Genomic DNA, 17,675 nt, shown 5'->3' with positions numbered 1-17,675 from the left:
CTTGTGCGCCTATGTTATGTTATCTATTTGTTGTGCTCATTCCTTTGTTTTGTTGGTGTTCAATTTGTTCAGTTGTGACCTGATAAATGAGGTTTTTTCTATGTTGTATTATTTATTTACTTTTTTGCTTTTTTGTTTTGACTATACCTTCTTGATTTAGTATAGGGTTTAGGGATCATATTTAAGTTTAAGCTAAATTTACAATTATAAAGCCTTGGAAGGAAATAATTTTCTATGAAATAAATAAAAAAATCTATATTATGACTTGGGAGAAAGTTCTAGTTAAAACCACAAAAGTTTATCATAAAAATTGAGAACATTTTGTGAAGTTGGAGTTGATTTTGAGGAAAATGTAATTTGCACTTTTTAAATAAAACAAATAATTCGTTAGATATCGCGTAGTATAGAAAAATTTCATAACAAATACAAAGTGGCAATGTCCTAAACTAAATACAGGTAGTCTCGAAGATACACGATACCTTTTAAACGTAGATTCGGAGATACGGGGTTTTCTAAATTTCACAATTCTTAGAGCAAATTGTACTGATTTGCCTCATCAATTGTAAAATTTCAAATAGTTTACCTCTTGATCGAATATTAAAAACCATTTCAAATGGTTTAAAACTGTTATATTCAGTCATAATCATATTAAATACAATAATTAATCAAGCGGCTAAAACCACCCCCTACTGGTAAAATTATACGAAAAATAGTGATATTTTGAATCACGAGGTTCGACTTACACGGAAATTAGAAAGACGTGGTATTTTGCGGCCGTTTCGGGTCCCCATTAACCGTGTATCTGGGGGACCGCCTGTACATACATGTTAGGTGATAACATCCAACATAAAAACGGTGTTGTAAACGTGTTGAAATGTTGCAAACCATCACACCACGGATCAAGCCATTATCGATTTGGCAACGCTAACAATCTAAACAGTTAGCTACCGATTTTTATCCCCAAAAAAACACCCTCTCTTGTGTATGCCAAAATCAATTAATCTCTCCGACTCGTTTTGCGCGTCAGCCTGACCAACAGTTCCGAAAAATCATTTGGAGGAAGAGGAGCAAACCCAAAAAAACACCTCAGCTGTCGATTTCGCGGCCATTCGTTGTCGATCGCATTAAACTCGCGCCCGCTCTGGATGAAATTACTTTGCATTACCTCTCCTACCGATCGCTCCCTGCGTATATTTAACAGCAGCGACTGGGGTAAACCCCATAACACGCTTATCTACGCACGAAACCGTACAGCACACCGCAGCGTGCACACGATTTTCCATCCATCGGTTTGGTAATTTTTCCGATGGGAAAATTCCTCCACTCTCCATCTCATACTTTGACACTCTAACACTTTTTTCTCTCTCTCTCTTCCTTTCTTTGGTTCGCATTGTTCCCGGGGCTTTATTCTCTTTCCCCGCTGGCGTGCACCACCGTGCGGAAAGTATTTTCCGCGCGTATATCTAGGTCGCGCGGCCCGTGTTAATGCGGTCGACGGTAACGACCGATCATTGCACGGGCGGGAAAAGCTCCACCATGGCTAAAGTTTCTTGTGTTGTGACCCATTTCCGCACAGGTTCGTGGGGAGAGAGAAGTAAGGAGCGAAATCCAACACACCCCACCCCAATAAGCTTCGAATCCGTACCGAGTTTAGCCAAGGCTTAGGCTTACACTCCCAGCACTCTCCGCTCGGCTCCGATGGTCTCGATTACTTCATTAAGACGAAGTACAGTGATAATGGTAATTACGTAGAATTACCGGGATGGTTACTGTTTAATTACATACCAGGCGCATACCAGTGCGCGTCCCGGCCACTCCCGCCAATGGCAGCAGACCCGGGCCCGAATGCTAAACGAAGACAAACTACGGCGTGCTGCGATTTTTTCCCTTGGTTTGCTAATTTTTTTTCATAGCCAACTTGATTGCATTTCTTTTTTCCACCCCACGGGTGCGTGACGCATTTGGCTACAACAAATCGCTAAAACATCGCCCAACGCCCCTCAGGGCGGTGATGGCCAGACATTCTTCCTGCGAGTCTGGTGGAAAATTAAGAGTGCACAGGTACGATTGAAATTATTTCACTCGGATTGAGACGTGAGAAAATGATTTCGTGTGTAGTCATGCTTCGGTAGAGCAAAGCGTTCCCACTGCTTTTAGAACATGCAACATGGGTTAATTAGCGAAAGAGTTTTACTACTCTTGTAAGAGTCTGGGAATTAATATTTGATGCTATTATCGTACTTTATGTTTTTTTTTTTCAGTTAATATTTTAAATGTGTTTTTATTATGACTATTCGAACTTCTTAGTTCAGCTTATTAATTGTTCAGAATTTCAAACCATCGACAGCCAAAAGTCCTAGGAAGTGGAAATTAGGAAGACATATCGAAGATTAATTTAAACCAGCTTCTTTCTCCTCATTCCCATAAATAACAAAGCACGGCGCAAATTTCCTACAGTGATAATAACAATAAAAAAAAAACAAACACTTCCCAAGCTTTCCTATTCGTTCGCATTCCAGCACCTGCGCGGTCCCCCGAAGCCAACACCGAGACGCATTTTGCTGCACATAAAATTTGCATAAATCAACCACGCATAAAAAAAATCGCACACATCGTACACCAGACGAAAGGGCGCCCGCTCGCAGTCTTGTCGCTGAGTCCTTGTGTCTGTCTGGGTCGATGAATAAAACGGTCTCATTAGCGATCGGAGTCAGATGTGGAAAACTGAAACCAAACAGACCGGGGCAAACTGTACTGATTTGCATTTACTTCCGATTGGCAGGCGAGGCGGGAAGGTAACATTGCACCCCAAACGCACACACATATACACACACATACAAACGCACTCTCCCTTTTTGCAAAAAAAAACGACACTACTGAAGCGCAAAAGCCTTCGCTTCAAATGTAATTAGCATTGCGTGGTGCTGGAAATAAAACAGGTAACTGTGCAAGAAGAATAAATACTACGCACACACACATATACAGAAAGCAATGCGCTTCCTTCCGGTACGGTAGAACGTGAGAGTGAGAGAGGAAGTGAAAATTGAAAAAAATGGCAATAATATAATAACTAGCTTGCTCGACGGCTTGCTGCTAGTTGCAAGGGTTTGAAAGATGGTAAAACACGCACTGGAAAATTGGCAATAATTGTTCAGCAGAAAGCTCGAGCCTAACAAGATGTGTATTTTTTCCAAATATACTTTCAAACAAACTCACTTTCAACCACTCTAAGGGCTTTGCTAATGAGCACGAATGATTCCTGAGCACTGAAATGAGAAGGCCAATTTTTGCGCTGAAAACCCCGGTACACGGTGGCATTGCATTGCCCAGCATTACTATTCGCTTGTATGCTTAAAATTATTTAATTAGACATAACATTTGGCACGCATTTTCCTCTCCATCTTCACCCCCCCCCCCCCCATGCAACGTGGTAAATGAATGGGAATTATTTCTGTTTAACTTTGCTGCTTTGCTGCTTCATTGCACTTTTGTGCATGCGTGCTCAAAGCAAACAACGAACGGTCGAACGAGCTGTCAGCTATGTTTTATGGAATATATTTTTTTGGGTGTTTGGTTATCGTTTAAGAATTAATTGGTAATCTTGATATTTTTTTTTTATCATTAATATTTACGTTATTATTTGCTTTGTTTGTTCATCTTATTTAAAATGCATTTCCTTATGGAATTTCATCCAATTTTGTGTCTAAAGTATATTTATATTTATTCATTTATTTATTTATTTATTTATTTATTTTTTTAATTACAAAAGTTTGTAAAAAAAGCTTTTGTATTTGAATTGTACAGCAAACGAGAAAAATAAGCCCAGAAGCATAAAATTTGATTGCAATTCAAATAAAAAAAAGCCAACCCAAACCAACAAAATGCATTTATGCAATGTTTAAAACGCCAACAAAACGACCACCCGTGCAACGATCGAATTGCATTAATTTTTGCATCCACCTGTAGCATAAATAAACATTTTCACGAATAATTAATTCAATAAATGCGTGGAAATGCGGTTGAACTTTGCAAACTGCACACGGTATATGGTGCAAGCCCGGCGGTTTCTCTCACACTGTATTATGACTTTTTTTTTATTCACCAGCCCCGAAGCATCAAATAAAACTGGGGAAATTACCAACGAGCAAAAACAAAACACAAAAAAGTACGTTCCACTCTCTCCGAGATTTTTTTTTGTTTGCGTCTTGTTTAGTTTTATTCCACTGTACTGCACCAAACTCTACCAAATTCGCAACAATATCGTGCAGGTAGTAGTGTGCGTGTGTGTGCTCTAAAGTAACTGCCAGGTCATGCAATTTTTTGGTGCTTCCACTTTTCCACATCTTCTGCCACTTGCTGCTGCTTACTTTCATAATTGTTCATCCGTGGACGACTCATCTAACGCCTCACCCACAGCAGGTCAATCGAAAGGGCGATTGCTGCGCTGCATCTATAATCTGTAAAGCTAAAGTTCCAACCAAATTCATGCGCTATTCAGGTGCAGTGATACTGAACTGTTTTTCATGAAGGCAAGCGGTAAAAGTACACACACACACCAACAAAGAGAGAGAGAGAGAAAAACAATCGGCTAATCATCCGCGTTCCAAGCGAAATGCGTTTTCCGTTTCGGAGATGTACAATTTCGTTTTCTATTTTATGGCTGGCCAAAGGTAATAATATTATGACACTGTTACACAACCAAAACCTATCCGAGCCCCGGCCAGCCTCTCTGATAATGCCCGGTATGTATCGGGTGGCTCGCTGCGGTAGTCGGTAAAAGTTAACCGGAGCGATTATTGCACGGTTCTCCCATTGATTATGGAGCACAGCGGGCTAATGATACCAGAAATTTTACCCGCACGAACGCGGGGACTGTAATTTCGTGGAAGGTTCCGTGGGCTACTCCCCGTTTTGGGAGGGAACGGGTGTTTTTTTGCCAAATGGTTTTTATTATTAGATTAGGATTGAGTTTTGATGCGGCTTAAATCGATGTACGATCAAACGATCGCGGTAGATTGACAGTTTCTTTAATAGCATTTTTGAAGGAAATGCTAATAGATGAAGAACGTCAGGAATATTGAAAAGGATTATTAATCATTCCTTAAAAAGGTTCTAAGCTTTGCATGTACAAAAACAGATTTCCGAAACTTCTACTCCAAACATCAGGGATTTTTTTTTTCGAAGATTAAATCACTCCCTTTTGCATCCCTAAATAAGATGGCTCAAAACCAAAATCCCACCACAACTTTACAGCACACACTGTAAGCGTACGTAGCGCGCATTGCATACATCGCGGCGCTTCGGCTTCCTCGGCTGCATCAATCAAACTGCACTTACCTTTCAGTGGTGTCTTGGCAGGAAGCGTTCCGTTGGTGGTGCCGTTACGCTTCAGCAGCATATTGCGCTTTGTCGGCGGCGATGCCTTCAGCTGCTCCGGTACGAGCGGAATCGAGGCGCTTGTCAGATTGGGAGATATACGTTTCTCTGCAAGTAGAGGAAACCGAAACAAAAAAAAATGAGGTAAATGTTAAGCCAGTAGCGCCGCACATGAACGAAAGGCTACGAAAAGCGGGTGGAGTGGATTGAGTTTTATGAAAATGTATGGAAATAAGGATAAGGATGAAAATAATAGTGTTATTTTTATTATAAAACATAGAACATAAAACATAATACAAAGGAAACACCTTCTCCCGAAGGTGGAAGTTTGACAGCGCTGCACCAAATCGGGCGTTCTCCTGCATGCTAACCACCAAGTCTACATTCAGGCGCTTCGTGCTGCTGCTCGAGACGAAAAGCCGCATACGCGTTGGAGCAGGTGTTGTGGCGTTTGAATTTTCAAACCGGATTTTCCCGGCTTTCTGCTCGAAAGCACATTGCGCCAATCGACTGCAAGAGCATCCGTCTTTGCTGCAGTGCATTCTGTACCATAAATCAGTGCCGAATGCCGGGCGGCAAGGGTAACGCGTAACGTGAAAACTATTCGATGAAATATAAACTGTAACATTTTATGGAGAGAACATTTCCGGAACGAAAATTTATTCAATCCAATTTCCTGCACGGAGTGCATGAGAATGATTTCGTGCACTAACTTTTGCTTCGATGCGAACAATCGACATTGTAATGCAGGAAGATTGTTTAAAAGGAGTTCTTAATATTTCGAAATTCCAGCTCGCTTTACTCTATCAAAGTCTTACCCTAAGCCCGGAGGCTACAGTGCAGAATGACCAACTCATCCGTAACATCAGTGAAACCTGCAGCTACGTATCTAGGCTGCAAGATCAAATCTCGTTTTCATCTCCATCGAGCGCCAAATCACCATGCAGACCCAATTACTGCTCCTTCCTCCCCGAGGGTAGACTCGAACGGAACGCCGACCGTTCGGTAAAGAGGCAGCAAAACACACACACACACTCACGTATCGATCGGACGGCGGCATGGTTTACATTTCCGTAGAAGGCAGAAAGCGCAGTTGCAAACTGTTCGTTTACCGATAATTCAATCTTGCTCTCCGGTAACGTAAGAGCGTATCAGAACACTTCAGCAATATAGCTGACCAGCTCCAAACAAAACGCAGACGAAAAACGATTGCGATCTCTTCATGTCTCGCTGCACCTGACGAGTCTCAATCTCCCTCAGAATGTAAGGAAAATCATCCTGCGGGTGTTTTATTTTTCGTAATTTCGCTTTCTCGTCCATTTCTCATGATACAATCGAATCACCCGGAAAACACACCCAAGAAGTTCGATCGATCGGAACCAATCACTGCGCTCAGCATGAAGATCACAGAATCCCACACAGCAGATCAACACATCAGCATCATTCGTTTCGCTTTCCAGCATACACGCCCAGCAAAAAAGGTAGTACACAGAAGCAAAAACACCACTTGCGGGGTAAACTCTCCTCTGACACTGAACCAATTTTGCTCCGTGCTCCATAAAGTCCGAACATGGGAGATGGGAAATCAAATCATGAATAAATTACACACACACACACCCTTTGCCCCAGTTCACCTGTCTGCACCGACCGAGACAGCCGTACTATCATTCACACCGGTGTCCGTTGTTTGTTGATCCAATCCACCAAGTGGACGCCACCGGACTCGGGATCCACCGCCACCACCAGGTGGTCGGGAAGTCAACTGTCTTCCACCGTACCGGTACATGTATCGCACAAACAACAACAAACAAGCAAGAACCTTCGCCTTCTTCTGCCCCAACGATCGGTTCCATCCAGCGGGCGCTGTCAGACGGATGCAGAGAAAACCCTGGAGGGGACAGACAAAACGGTTTCATTCACAGGTTCCAGTGCAGCGGAGCACAACAAAACACGAGCGTCGAGCGAATGTCGATTGGCCCCGATGGGACCTGTTTCTGCCATTAGCTCATCTCGGCTTCCATTGAGCTGGGTATTGGGTTGCGCGAGCAAGGGTGAAGAAATCAGCAAACAGGGACGGGATGCACCTCGGGCCGGCGAAACTTCAACGAAACTAAACACGACACAAGCACGCGGCGTGTAAATAGCGATCTAGTTGAGAGTAGTGTTTTTTTTTTTTATTTTCTTCATCCCCATGTCTCTCTTCCTCTTCTGTCGGCAATTATAAAACGCTGCCATCCTTTCCGGTAAAGCGTAATATCCGGTTGAAATTATTGAAGTTGTTTTAATAGGAATATGATTGGAAATTGAACGAGCACAGGAGCTTGTTTATGTAGAAAGTCTGGAGCACTTTACGCTTGTTTATGGCAACTTCAAACCGTGGCCTTAGACATCCATGTGAATTTCCACAATTTACCTTCTAGGGCAGAAGTTCAAGCATCTCATTCATGCATATAAACACTCAAGGGATGTGCATTTCATCCAGCCACCCAGGCAGTGGCTCTTCAATGCAGTCTTCGTTCACTTAACATCAATAAATATACAAACTCCCATGCGTTCTCGTGCCAATGCTCATGCATAGAGCACCGCACAGCGACCGAAAAGCTAGCATTCACCATTTGCAAATGCATTTCTCATTGCATTATCCACCGGATTTCGTTTCTTCCTTCGCTCTCTCGCTCCACTCCGAAATAGAGGGCCATACCCAACCCAATATGCTGGCGAGCTGTGAGTGAAGAAATCGTTATGCAAGCTGCTGTAGCGATTTTCTCTTGCGATTTGCGACGCAATCCGGGCCCGGCATTCTTGTGTGCCATTGTGCATTCTTCCGTTCCAGACCATGCGAATGGTTTGCCATGGTACTATTTCATCCATTCGGATGGGACGGAAATACAAAAGATGTTACCCGCATCTGCAACTCACCTCGCAACCTTGCTTAGTTGCAAATACACCACTCAACTCTGCAGTCTACAGTGAGTCTTGGAGCTTATTGTGCATTGCAATCCGGTCGGTATATGGAACGAAATCTATACGCCCTGGAGGGGCGTACTGTTTTTTTTTTTTGCGGGCTCCAAAGATATATCGCCGGCCGGTGAATGCGTTATGACAAGCGCGGAAGGTACCCAACAGTGTGTGAGTGCTACCAGCTACCATGCTAGTCCATCACGCGCGCCGCCAACTACCGTATTACGGAAGCGCGCGTCCCAGCATGGCAAATCTTCCAGGGGAATGGAAATCCATCCAAGGCAGCTCTGGTGTGCGAGCGTTGTGGAGCGTGAAATGTACCTTTCCAAGCGCCTACTGCTAACGACCAACACTGACCGAACCCAACACAGCCCGACAGAGAGCTAACGGAATTGGCCATACACATCACCGGCCTGTTGCCAGAAAGAGAGCGCACTGGTGGAGCAAAAAGGGCCAACAACATTGGCCCCTCTCTTTTGTCGCCGAATGAATGGAATATGGAGAGGAGAAGAGACGAACGACGAGCAACAACAACCGGAAAGCATAAAGTAAATCGCCCTCAGTTTAACCTCCTGCAACCTTCTGCAACGGCTACTCCACGGCTGATGGTGCTGTTGTGCCATGGGCTGGCATTCTAGCGGCGTGTTCCAGGACTGGTTCCCTGGTGCTGTGTCCGGTCCGGTACAGAGCGGGTGGTATTATTATTATGGCAACTTTCCACACCCAGATCTGCTCGGGAGCGGAGATTTCAAAGGAGCAAAGGAAGAAAAAGAACTGGTTAGCCTTCGTTGCTTTGCAGATCTGGAGTGCTCTCCACCTTCTGCACCATCTCCTTCCTGGCGCTTGCGTTCCCACAGCGCTCTAGAGAGTGCAGCAGCGAGTGGATGCAAATTTGCCTTTGCAACCGGTCCCTGCGTGTCCCCGATTCGATCCCGGGACCTCACCCTCGGTGATCAACGCAAACAGCAACACAAGCAAGTCCCCGATTGAATGGATGAGCGTAATTTATGAAAAAAAAGAAAACAGGCAACTACGCTACCACAGGAAATGAGCTGCCCATGAGAAATTGGCGGGCGACGGCCACGAAGTTGATGCCGAAAAGGGAGGATAAGGAGGGAATATATCTAGCGATGCCATCTCCTGACCATCTTGGCTAATGGAAAATGACAATAATCTAGTGGGTGGTGGGTTGGGTGGTGAACTTTTACAAAAGCTCGGGTACTTGGGTACTTACGCAAAGCGGCAGCCGCCCGGGCTGCGCTGCTCCGTGCCGGCTGTGCGCCATTCGTCTTGGACGGCGGTCCCAGGTCGCTGGATGAAGAGTTAATTGTGCGCACATCTCGCTTTTTGGCTGGTCCTGGGAGAGAGAAAAATTAGACACATAAAGGTTAGGGTTTGTGACAGTTTTTCTATTCTTCTTCACACCAATCCGATTATTCCCGTACGACGTCAAGCACAGGTGTTCCCACCTAACTCCCAAGAACAATCAGTGCGTTGGAAAGAGATTTATCAAACAAAGATACCCAGGTATTCAACGGCCCATTTGTTGTTCGATAGTATCTCAAAGTTGGTACACTAACTATAAATAAATACATATTATTTTCTCATTACGCGAACGTCTAGTCTAAGCAGAAACATGTATGGGACACGTCCTAATACCACCAGCCGGAAGATCAGCATTAGCATAATCGTGCTTCAGAGCGAACGGTCAGCAAACCAGCGCGGTAAGGAATTACCCCATTGTGCTGTCAGATTACTTTTTTGCAAAATTTATCGTTGCGCCCGCCAGTTGATACGACGCTTCGCTGGCAAAGGCCACTTCCTCATGCCACACGCATCTTAAGCATGCTGTCGCCCTCAAAGAAGAGGTTGCTGCTGCTATCTTCAATCTCGGTTTGTCTGCTACTTTACTCTTTGCTTTAGCCAGGGATGACCGTACTTATTTCTTCCCTGACCCTAACCTAATTCCCGAGCGAGAGAGAGAGATACGATCCTCAATCATCTCGAGGTTCTACACAATAAGTACCCTCTTGTACCGTGTGCTTTCCTCGAAAGTGATCTTAGCTTTTGGGACATCAAACGTACGTCTCCATTTTTGCCTACTGTTCCTCTCCAATGGTGCTCGTACGCGAGGGACGGTTGCTCCTCCTAAGACCTTCGCACACTGCGCACAAGACTAAGCGCGGGCGATTTGAGGTTATGTCAAGAATTCAAGATCATGCGATGGCGGTCGCATGTCTGCCCCCAGAGTAGCTAGCACTACTGCAAACACGCGCGCTCGCGCGCACACACACGGACAGGCATGCATACTATTTGATCTACAATTTACACCCCAACACTATTTGTTAGCGCACTTTGCGCTTTTGTGAACTGTAGAGGGCAAAACGGGACAAAATGGACATGTGGGGAAAAAAGGGCTCCTTGTACAGGAGTTTTCAGGGGGACGGGAAGTACATTCTATGGCACTCTTAGAATCCACTTGGAATTCCCAAAGTGTATGTGTCCCAAAGTGTCTAGAAGAGTATCTAGAATCTACGAGGAATCTAGGGGTAATAGAATCTACTTCTCATCACCCTAGATTCACTAAAATGACAGCGCGCTAAAAGCATCAGACCTAAAAACCCCTCTAATAAAAGATATTTTGTGTTTTGTAAAGTATTAAACTAGCAAAGTAAGAGTTGATGAAATTGCTTAAGATGCTCATATTGCCCCTTATTCCCATACCCATCTGTGACTGCTTTATGCAGCGACTTGACTAGAGAGCTGAAAACGTAGCTTCAGATTGCACGATGAGCCATACAATCAATATGACTTACTAGATGCTACTTAAAGCTGCTAGTTCCAACTACACGGTACCCAGCGCTAGCGATTAGACCATCCGAATAATCCACACAACTTTGGACGCAACGGCCACTACCAACAGCAAGTGCCCACACCGACGCAAATATATCCCACTCATGCTAGTGGTTGTCTATTGCGTTTGAAACCTTTTCTTGCTAGCACTGGCACTTGGGCGTAATAAATAACGAGCTTATTACTTCTAAGCCAGACCTCCGTTGTGCTGGTCAAGCTGAAAGTGGAGACGACGGTTATGGGATACCTACTGGAACGCAACGAACCGTACCACTAACCAGTCAGTGCGCCAGATTTGACCCGGTCCGACACCCTCGCTTTTGTTGGTAGAAAATTTTCTTCTCCTAACCCTCCTTTTTAGCGTGTGGGATTGACAGTCCCCGTACAAGGAGCCCCCCTCCCCCAGACCGTTGTTTAGAGGTGCAGTTTCTCGATTGTTCCACAGCAACAATTAGCGAACACGAAAACAACGCGGCCCCCGGAAGCGGACGGCGTGTAGCGCACCAAACCGAGGCGACGATTGAATTGGGAATGACGTTTTAATGAACTAATGCAATTCAATTTTATTCCACTTTTCTTGGGACGATGCGAGGGGTCACACCGAGTGCCTATGCCTAGTGCCTCAGAGTGTGCCGGAAATCGTTACCTTGACACTGGCGGCAAAGACGGGTTTAGAAGAGATTATTCTAATTGTTTTACGCCCTCGGTTTCACACTGTTTGAGATAGTTTTACAAAGAGAAGGTAACGCACAACGCATACAATATGGTTAATTTAATACTTTCGTTAGTAAGATCTGTGTTTTGAAGACCTGTTGGACCTCTTCGAATATACCACAGGGACGAAATAATTCGAAGATTTAGCAACAATTTATGCACTGACCTTGTTGCTTCTACAGAGTTTTGGAATAAGTGCTTGGTGCGCATTGCGTTAAATAAAAGGGTCAATCGGATGATAATTTCATGGTTCAAGGTAGACGTCTCGGAGGCGTAAACCATTTTGCTTGTTGCCTCGTAAACAATTGGGGCTACCGAATTTGGAATTCGCTCAAGGTAATAGACCATGCCCAAACCCTGTGTAGGAGACCAGCTTCACCTGCAAAATACATGCACATATTTATCAACCAACACAGCTTCTGATTAATCCACATTTCCCAAAGGATGTAATTAAATGGCATAGTTATTTGAAAAGTTCTTCCCCCTTTTAGCGTTTGCGTTTGAAATTCAAACCCAGCCTACGCTCGGCCGCCGTACTGACATGGTCCGGTGACGACTTGTGCGGTGAGACTCTACTATTCCACTGAAAGCAACCCATTGGAGCTGCACAGAAACCTCCACATTTGAACAAACCGGCACCCCCAACCGTGTGTTCCCATCGGCTGTGCATACGTTCCGAGTGGAGAAGACTTGATATCTTCCGATATCTTACTTACCTCACCCGCGGGATCGAAACCGGTAATTAAAGACGCTGCTAGGAAGCGAGCGGCATTCGAGTCCCTCGTCTTGGCCGGGGGGATCGCAAGACAAGCACCAAACACCCGACATCACATAATTATAGCCTCCGGGCATCTTCGTTCCTGCCACGGGAACATGGGCAAGGGTTTCGGAGTGTTGGAGTATGCTGTTGGTTTCTCTTTAATTGCTAATCAATACGACCAAAGGCACCCAAATCGGGCCACTTTCTGCGTTTCTGGCTACACTGGCTGGCTGGGTAGGTGGTAGCACACATACGCTCCGTACGACCGTGGGGATTTGGTAACATTGGCGCCATGTCGGCAGTAGTAGTGATATGGAAATGTACTTTTCGCGGGACGCCTTGGCGATAGCGGGTGGCAATGACATGAATTCCGCGATATGGGCCGAGTGCGGCTGCTCGGCTAAATGTTTGTGTGCTACCGAAATGTGCTGCAGAAGGACAAGTTCCAATTAGAGCAGCTACTATCGATGGGGCGGTTTTGATTTAGTGCCGAACATGTGCTTTGCCCGGTGAAGAAGGTAGGTTCAAGTGGAGACTTGGTAAAGGAAGACGCCTAGTGGGTGAAAGGATTCAAACAGTGGCTGCCACTTCAAAGTAAATCCTACCCAAACGGGTGTAAGTAGATTCTGTGTAATGGTAGGTCGGCATTAGGTTGCTCTTGGCATACATTTATAATTATCTTGAATGGTTATTTTGGAGCTCCAAATCGTCTATAAATTGAACCCAAGTATGTCGGAGATCTATCCGTAGTTGTTTTCCTGTGGCTATTGAATATCTAGCTACAATTCAAATTGATAATTAAGGCCAATCAAACATTTTAGAACTTAGAATGAAATCCAATATACGGAACATTATTTCCAAATAAGTTATAACATAGTATCTTAAATGAATTCTGTAGTCGACATAATGTAAAATTTGAGCAACACAAAGAACATGATCTAAAATGTTGTCTAAAACAATCACAAGAAGGTCAAGAGGCAACTAAGATATTGTCAATCCTTTATCCCAACTCATGTCATAAGTGCATCAATGGTACCGCGGCTAAGTCGTCCATCATGTAGTTTGTGTTCTAATGTTGTCTCTATCAAGCAACATCTCAAGGTAAACGATGTTACAAATATTGAAAAATAATTCATATATTTATAAATAATAAATGCACTTCATAAAAAGCATTAAATTGCTCTTCATTCTTCAGAAATCCTTATCGCTAGAACCCAGATGCTGTTTTATTTTTCTCAAAGGAAGGGCCTAGTTGGCCGTATCATTCCAGAAGCTTTATTTGTTATGCTTGAATTAATACATTAAATTAAAGAGATCTTATGCTATGGGATTACTCAATAATGATAATCAATATCATACCATAATGACGCTACTACTGCTGAAAGCTACTCAAAATAGAGAGTATTTATTGTACTAAAACAATCGTATTCTTTATCTAAGCTCTCCCACCAATATTGAACTGGCAACCGTTAATTAGTCGTACATTCGCACGCCCCACTTCAACGAAAGAAAGGAAAAACACAACACCGCCCTGTCACCACCTGCGACAAACAACCTAATTTTCGTCACCTGATCCTCATTAGTGTGCACCTTACCTTTTCAACTCGATTATGAACTTTCAAGCGCAACCCTTTTTTTTCTGCCCAGGAGCCTCTCATCATCGGCAACCGTACATTTAAAGGTGCTTCCCAGCTTAATTAAACTAACAAGAGTGGTCGCGGCGGCCGCTCAAACCAGTAATCAGCCCAAAAACCGAACCGTAAAGTCAGTCCAATGTCAGTAAATCAAGCGACCTGTTTGCTGGAAGGTATGCAAGGCTCAACCAAACCAAACGCCACCAACCGAGTGACTTTCGAAGCACTTGTGCGCCGCGCACCATCACTCACACTCGCAGCGATCACGCACACGCGGTGGTGATACACAAATTGGCTGGAAATGAATTTGCATAATTGACGTTTATTAAAGCATCTGGTTTTCTGACTCTCCGCTTTCGCGCAGCATTGAAAGCCTCGCTGAACGTGCACACGTGTGTTTTTTTGATGTTGTTGTTGGTACCTTAGCGTTTGCAACATTTCGTCTTACAGATCTCCACAATTGTGTGTGCGTTGTTTGCTTCTCCTGTGTAGACACTTTTGCTCTTGCTTGCATCAATGATGTTGGCTTTTTTCTCTCTTCATCCTCTTTAAATGTTCCACCACAAAAAAAAACATGCGGCGCGCATGAATGATATGTTTAGTTTTGCATTTTCGCAGCTTTGATTTTTGTGCACCATCTCCACCCACACACGCCCCGGCACAGCGTACAAAGTAACGCGTTTCACCGTGGCGTTGCGAATGGCGTGAAAATGAATTATAATTCCTATGCATCTGGAGCAGGCGTGTGACGACCGTGTACCCCTTCAGACCATTCGACGCGGATGAAGGCCGGCACAGATGAGCTGCTGGGTGTTTTTTTTGCATCGCAGACGGGACAGAGAGAAACTCGCTACAAAAAATTGAACGAAATAATAGCAAGCCCTTTTTTATCTCACCAAACACCAAACCTTCGAACGCCGAAGGCCACACACCAACCAAACTGGAGCTGGATCGATCGGATGGAATTTTGCACTTGTACCAATACCACACACACACACACACACCATCCGGTACGGCATGTTCATTGACTGCTTGAGCGTGTGCAATACCCTTAAGGCGTCTTAAGACGATTGTGGTTCATGACAACAGCAACAAAAAACCCTCCCGAGACAGACAAGCATCACATTTTTCCTTTCCCTGATCGGTCCCTGAACGGTTGAAAGTATGCGCACATGGATGGATCCATCCATCTGTGGATTGACTTTTGCGGGTTAAACATCCCCCCTGGGGGGCGGCTGCACCGATTGCAGCGGAACACCTTCAAAACGGGGTAAAATATTCCACCAGATTGCAGATTGAAGAAAGCGGTTGTACTTTTTCGATTTGCAAAAAAAAAAAAAATGAATCTTTGTACCCAGTTTTTATGAGCTTATGCTGCTTCACATTTGCTACACAGATCAACATGCGCTACAGTATTTTGACGATGCTTGGATGGAAATGTGTTTTTCTTGGATGGTAAAAAAAAAGATAAATTAACGCAAAAATATTACAGTGATAAAAAATAAAGCTTTCACTTTTATAACGTTGTGTTTAAGTAACATCGCTAACAACCATCCTTTGCTCGGTTTGCGGTTTGCATGTTTTGCTTTACTACAGCACGCACTTCAACCAGTTCGCATCTCATTAACGCCAGTTTTAGGTTGTGTTTAAAAGTAACATTAGTTGACTTAAAATTCCTTTGCATTTAGATTTTTTTGTATAGAGCCATTGTATTTGTATGGTTTTATGGTACTATCGTAGCTATCAATGAATATTTTAATAAAATAAAAATAAAACCTATTCTTCGAAGGTTCCCAAATAGCCAGGTCGTACTCCAAACATAGCTGATTTGGGGCTGTTTAACGCAAAATCGTTCCGATGTCGTACTTTATGGGTGATTAAGAGATGAAACGGTACTTGGTGGAACCATAAAGCTTTCTAGCAAGCACACGGAACTCTTTGGAAGTTTGCGGCTGATTAGCACTATGTGCAAGGCTTGTTAAGAACGTGTACCAAACTTGGTCGAACTTTATAGCTTTTCAATGTATGACATCGATTCAATGTGGCTCTTGTCAAAGTTTTTAAGACTGAGGCCGTCGATCATCTCATTGCTGCTGCACAAGTTAGATTTGAAGAAATAATATTGAGTGAAGTAATTGTTATTGTACAGTAAATTGTGTGAAATTTTGTGTAATTCATCAATACAAAGGATTTAAAAATATGTGCTTAAACGAAACAAATCTTGTTGTTTATATCATCGATGACGCTTGCTTGAAAATAAAACACAAAGAAAAATAATCTCTGGCACCGTGGCATAAGGAAGCTGCTTAAGCGCTATTTAGAAGGACCACCTGGAGCTTTGATGCTGTTTATCTACCGCAAAAGTGCGAATTCAAGCAGCGAATTCTTCAGCATGCCAAAATTAGCTGCATAAGCAAATTTGGCTATTTAGGTTGAAATAACGTTGAAATAACGATGCGTGAAAGCAAGAGGGTTTGTTCGTGTTGTTATAGTTTTGCTCCAGGTTTAGTGTATTTAAAAATACTAAAAATGTTAATTGTGTTATTAAAGATACTTCAATTGAGAATAAATTTACAACACATTTGCCTGCTTTTTCCTTAGAAATATTATGAAAAAAAGATATTAGGGTAATGTTCTTTTAAACCTAATTCCTATTTAAACCTATTTAATATGATTCTTTATAAAAGAATCTTAAAATTCCAGTACTTCCTCCAGTATTGTTTGTTGCATTCCATACTAATCACTATGCAGTAGACATCAATCATTCAGAATCTGTGTATAAAACCTGCCGCGTTAAAACAAACGGCACTTCCTACACCGTTGTAGTCTGAAAATAACTTCCCCGGAGGACAATCACAAATCTTGTACCACGAAATGTACCCAATGACCCCGCTGTAAATAAAAGGAACACAAACTGCACAAACAAAAAGGTGGTAAAAATTTATCAGCTCCTTTTCCGGCCAATTGTTTTGTATGCAAATTTTCCGCCAAGATCATGTCCCCATCCCGGGACGCTTTCCCGGGACGTTCGCCGGCACCGCACACACCACACCACAAAGTTGCAAGCGAAGCAAACCGACCACACTCAACAAAAAAAAAATAAAAATAGGCGAGCTCCTCTCGGTCGGCACTGTGTCCGTTGTAATAAAATTGTTTCCCCCAACCCAGCTGTCGCCGTCGTTGCTCTCGCTGCTGTTTTATGGTGGTTTGCATCCCCGTGCCCCTGAGCCGAGGGCGTACGACCCGTGTGCACTTACCTCCGCGACCGCGTTTGCCGAAACTGCCGAACCGTTCCCGCTCGATGACCTGCGTGTGAACGTAGCGTTCCGAAGCGGATCGGCTCAGCTTCTCCTTCGAACCGTGCGCTCCCATGGCGG

The 17,675-nt window shown here is 43.8% G+C and overlaps 1 protein-coding gene across 5 annotated transcripts in view; it reads right to left on the bottom strand.

Moving 5' to 3' along the window:
• The window catches only part of LOC120903489, a 154,688-nt gene that overhangs the window by 38,378 nt on the left and 98,635 nt on the right, over positions 1-17,675 (bottom strand). For all 5 annotated transcript variants that reach the window (XM_040312953.1, XM_040312949.1, XM_040312950.1 and 2 more), the window contains 2 exons: positions 9,572-9,694; positions 5,338-5,484 (listed from right to left, as the gene is read on the bottom strand). In XM_040312953.1, coding sequence (XP_040168887.1) covers positions 5,338-5,484; positions 9,572-9,694 — 270 coding nt within the window. The remainder of the gene's footprint in view (positions 1-5,337; positions 5,485-9,571; positions 9,695-17,675) is intronic.

This window comes from Anopheles arabiensis, chromosome 3, assembly GCF_016920715.1.
Source record: "Anopheles arabiensis isolate DONGOLA chromosome 3, AaraD3, whole genome shotgun sequence".
Classification (NCBI taxonomy): Eukaryota; Metazoa; Arthropoda; class Insecta; order Diptera; family Culicidae; genus Anopheles; species Anopheles arabiensis.
Note: the sequence above shows the minus strand (reverse complement) of the source record. Positions and strands in the feature narration are given on the sequence as shown.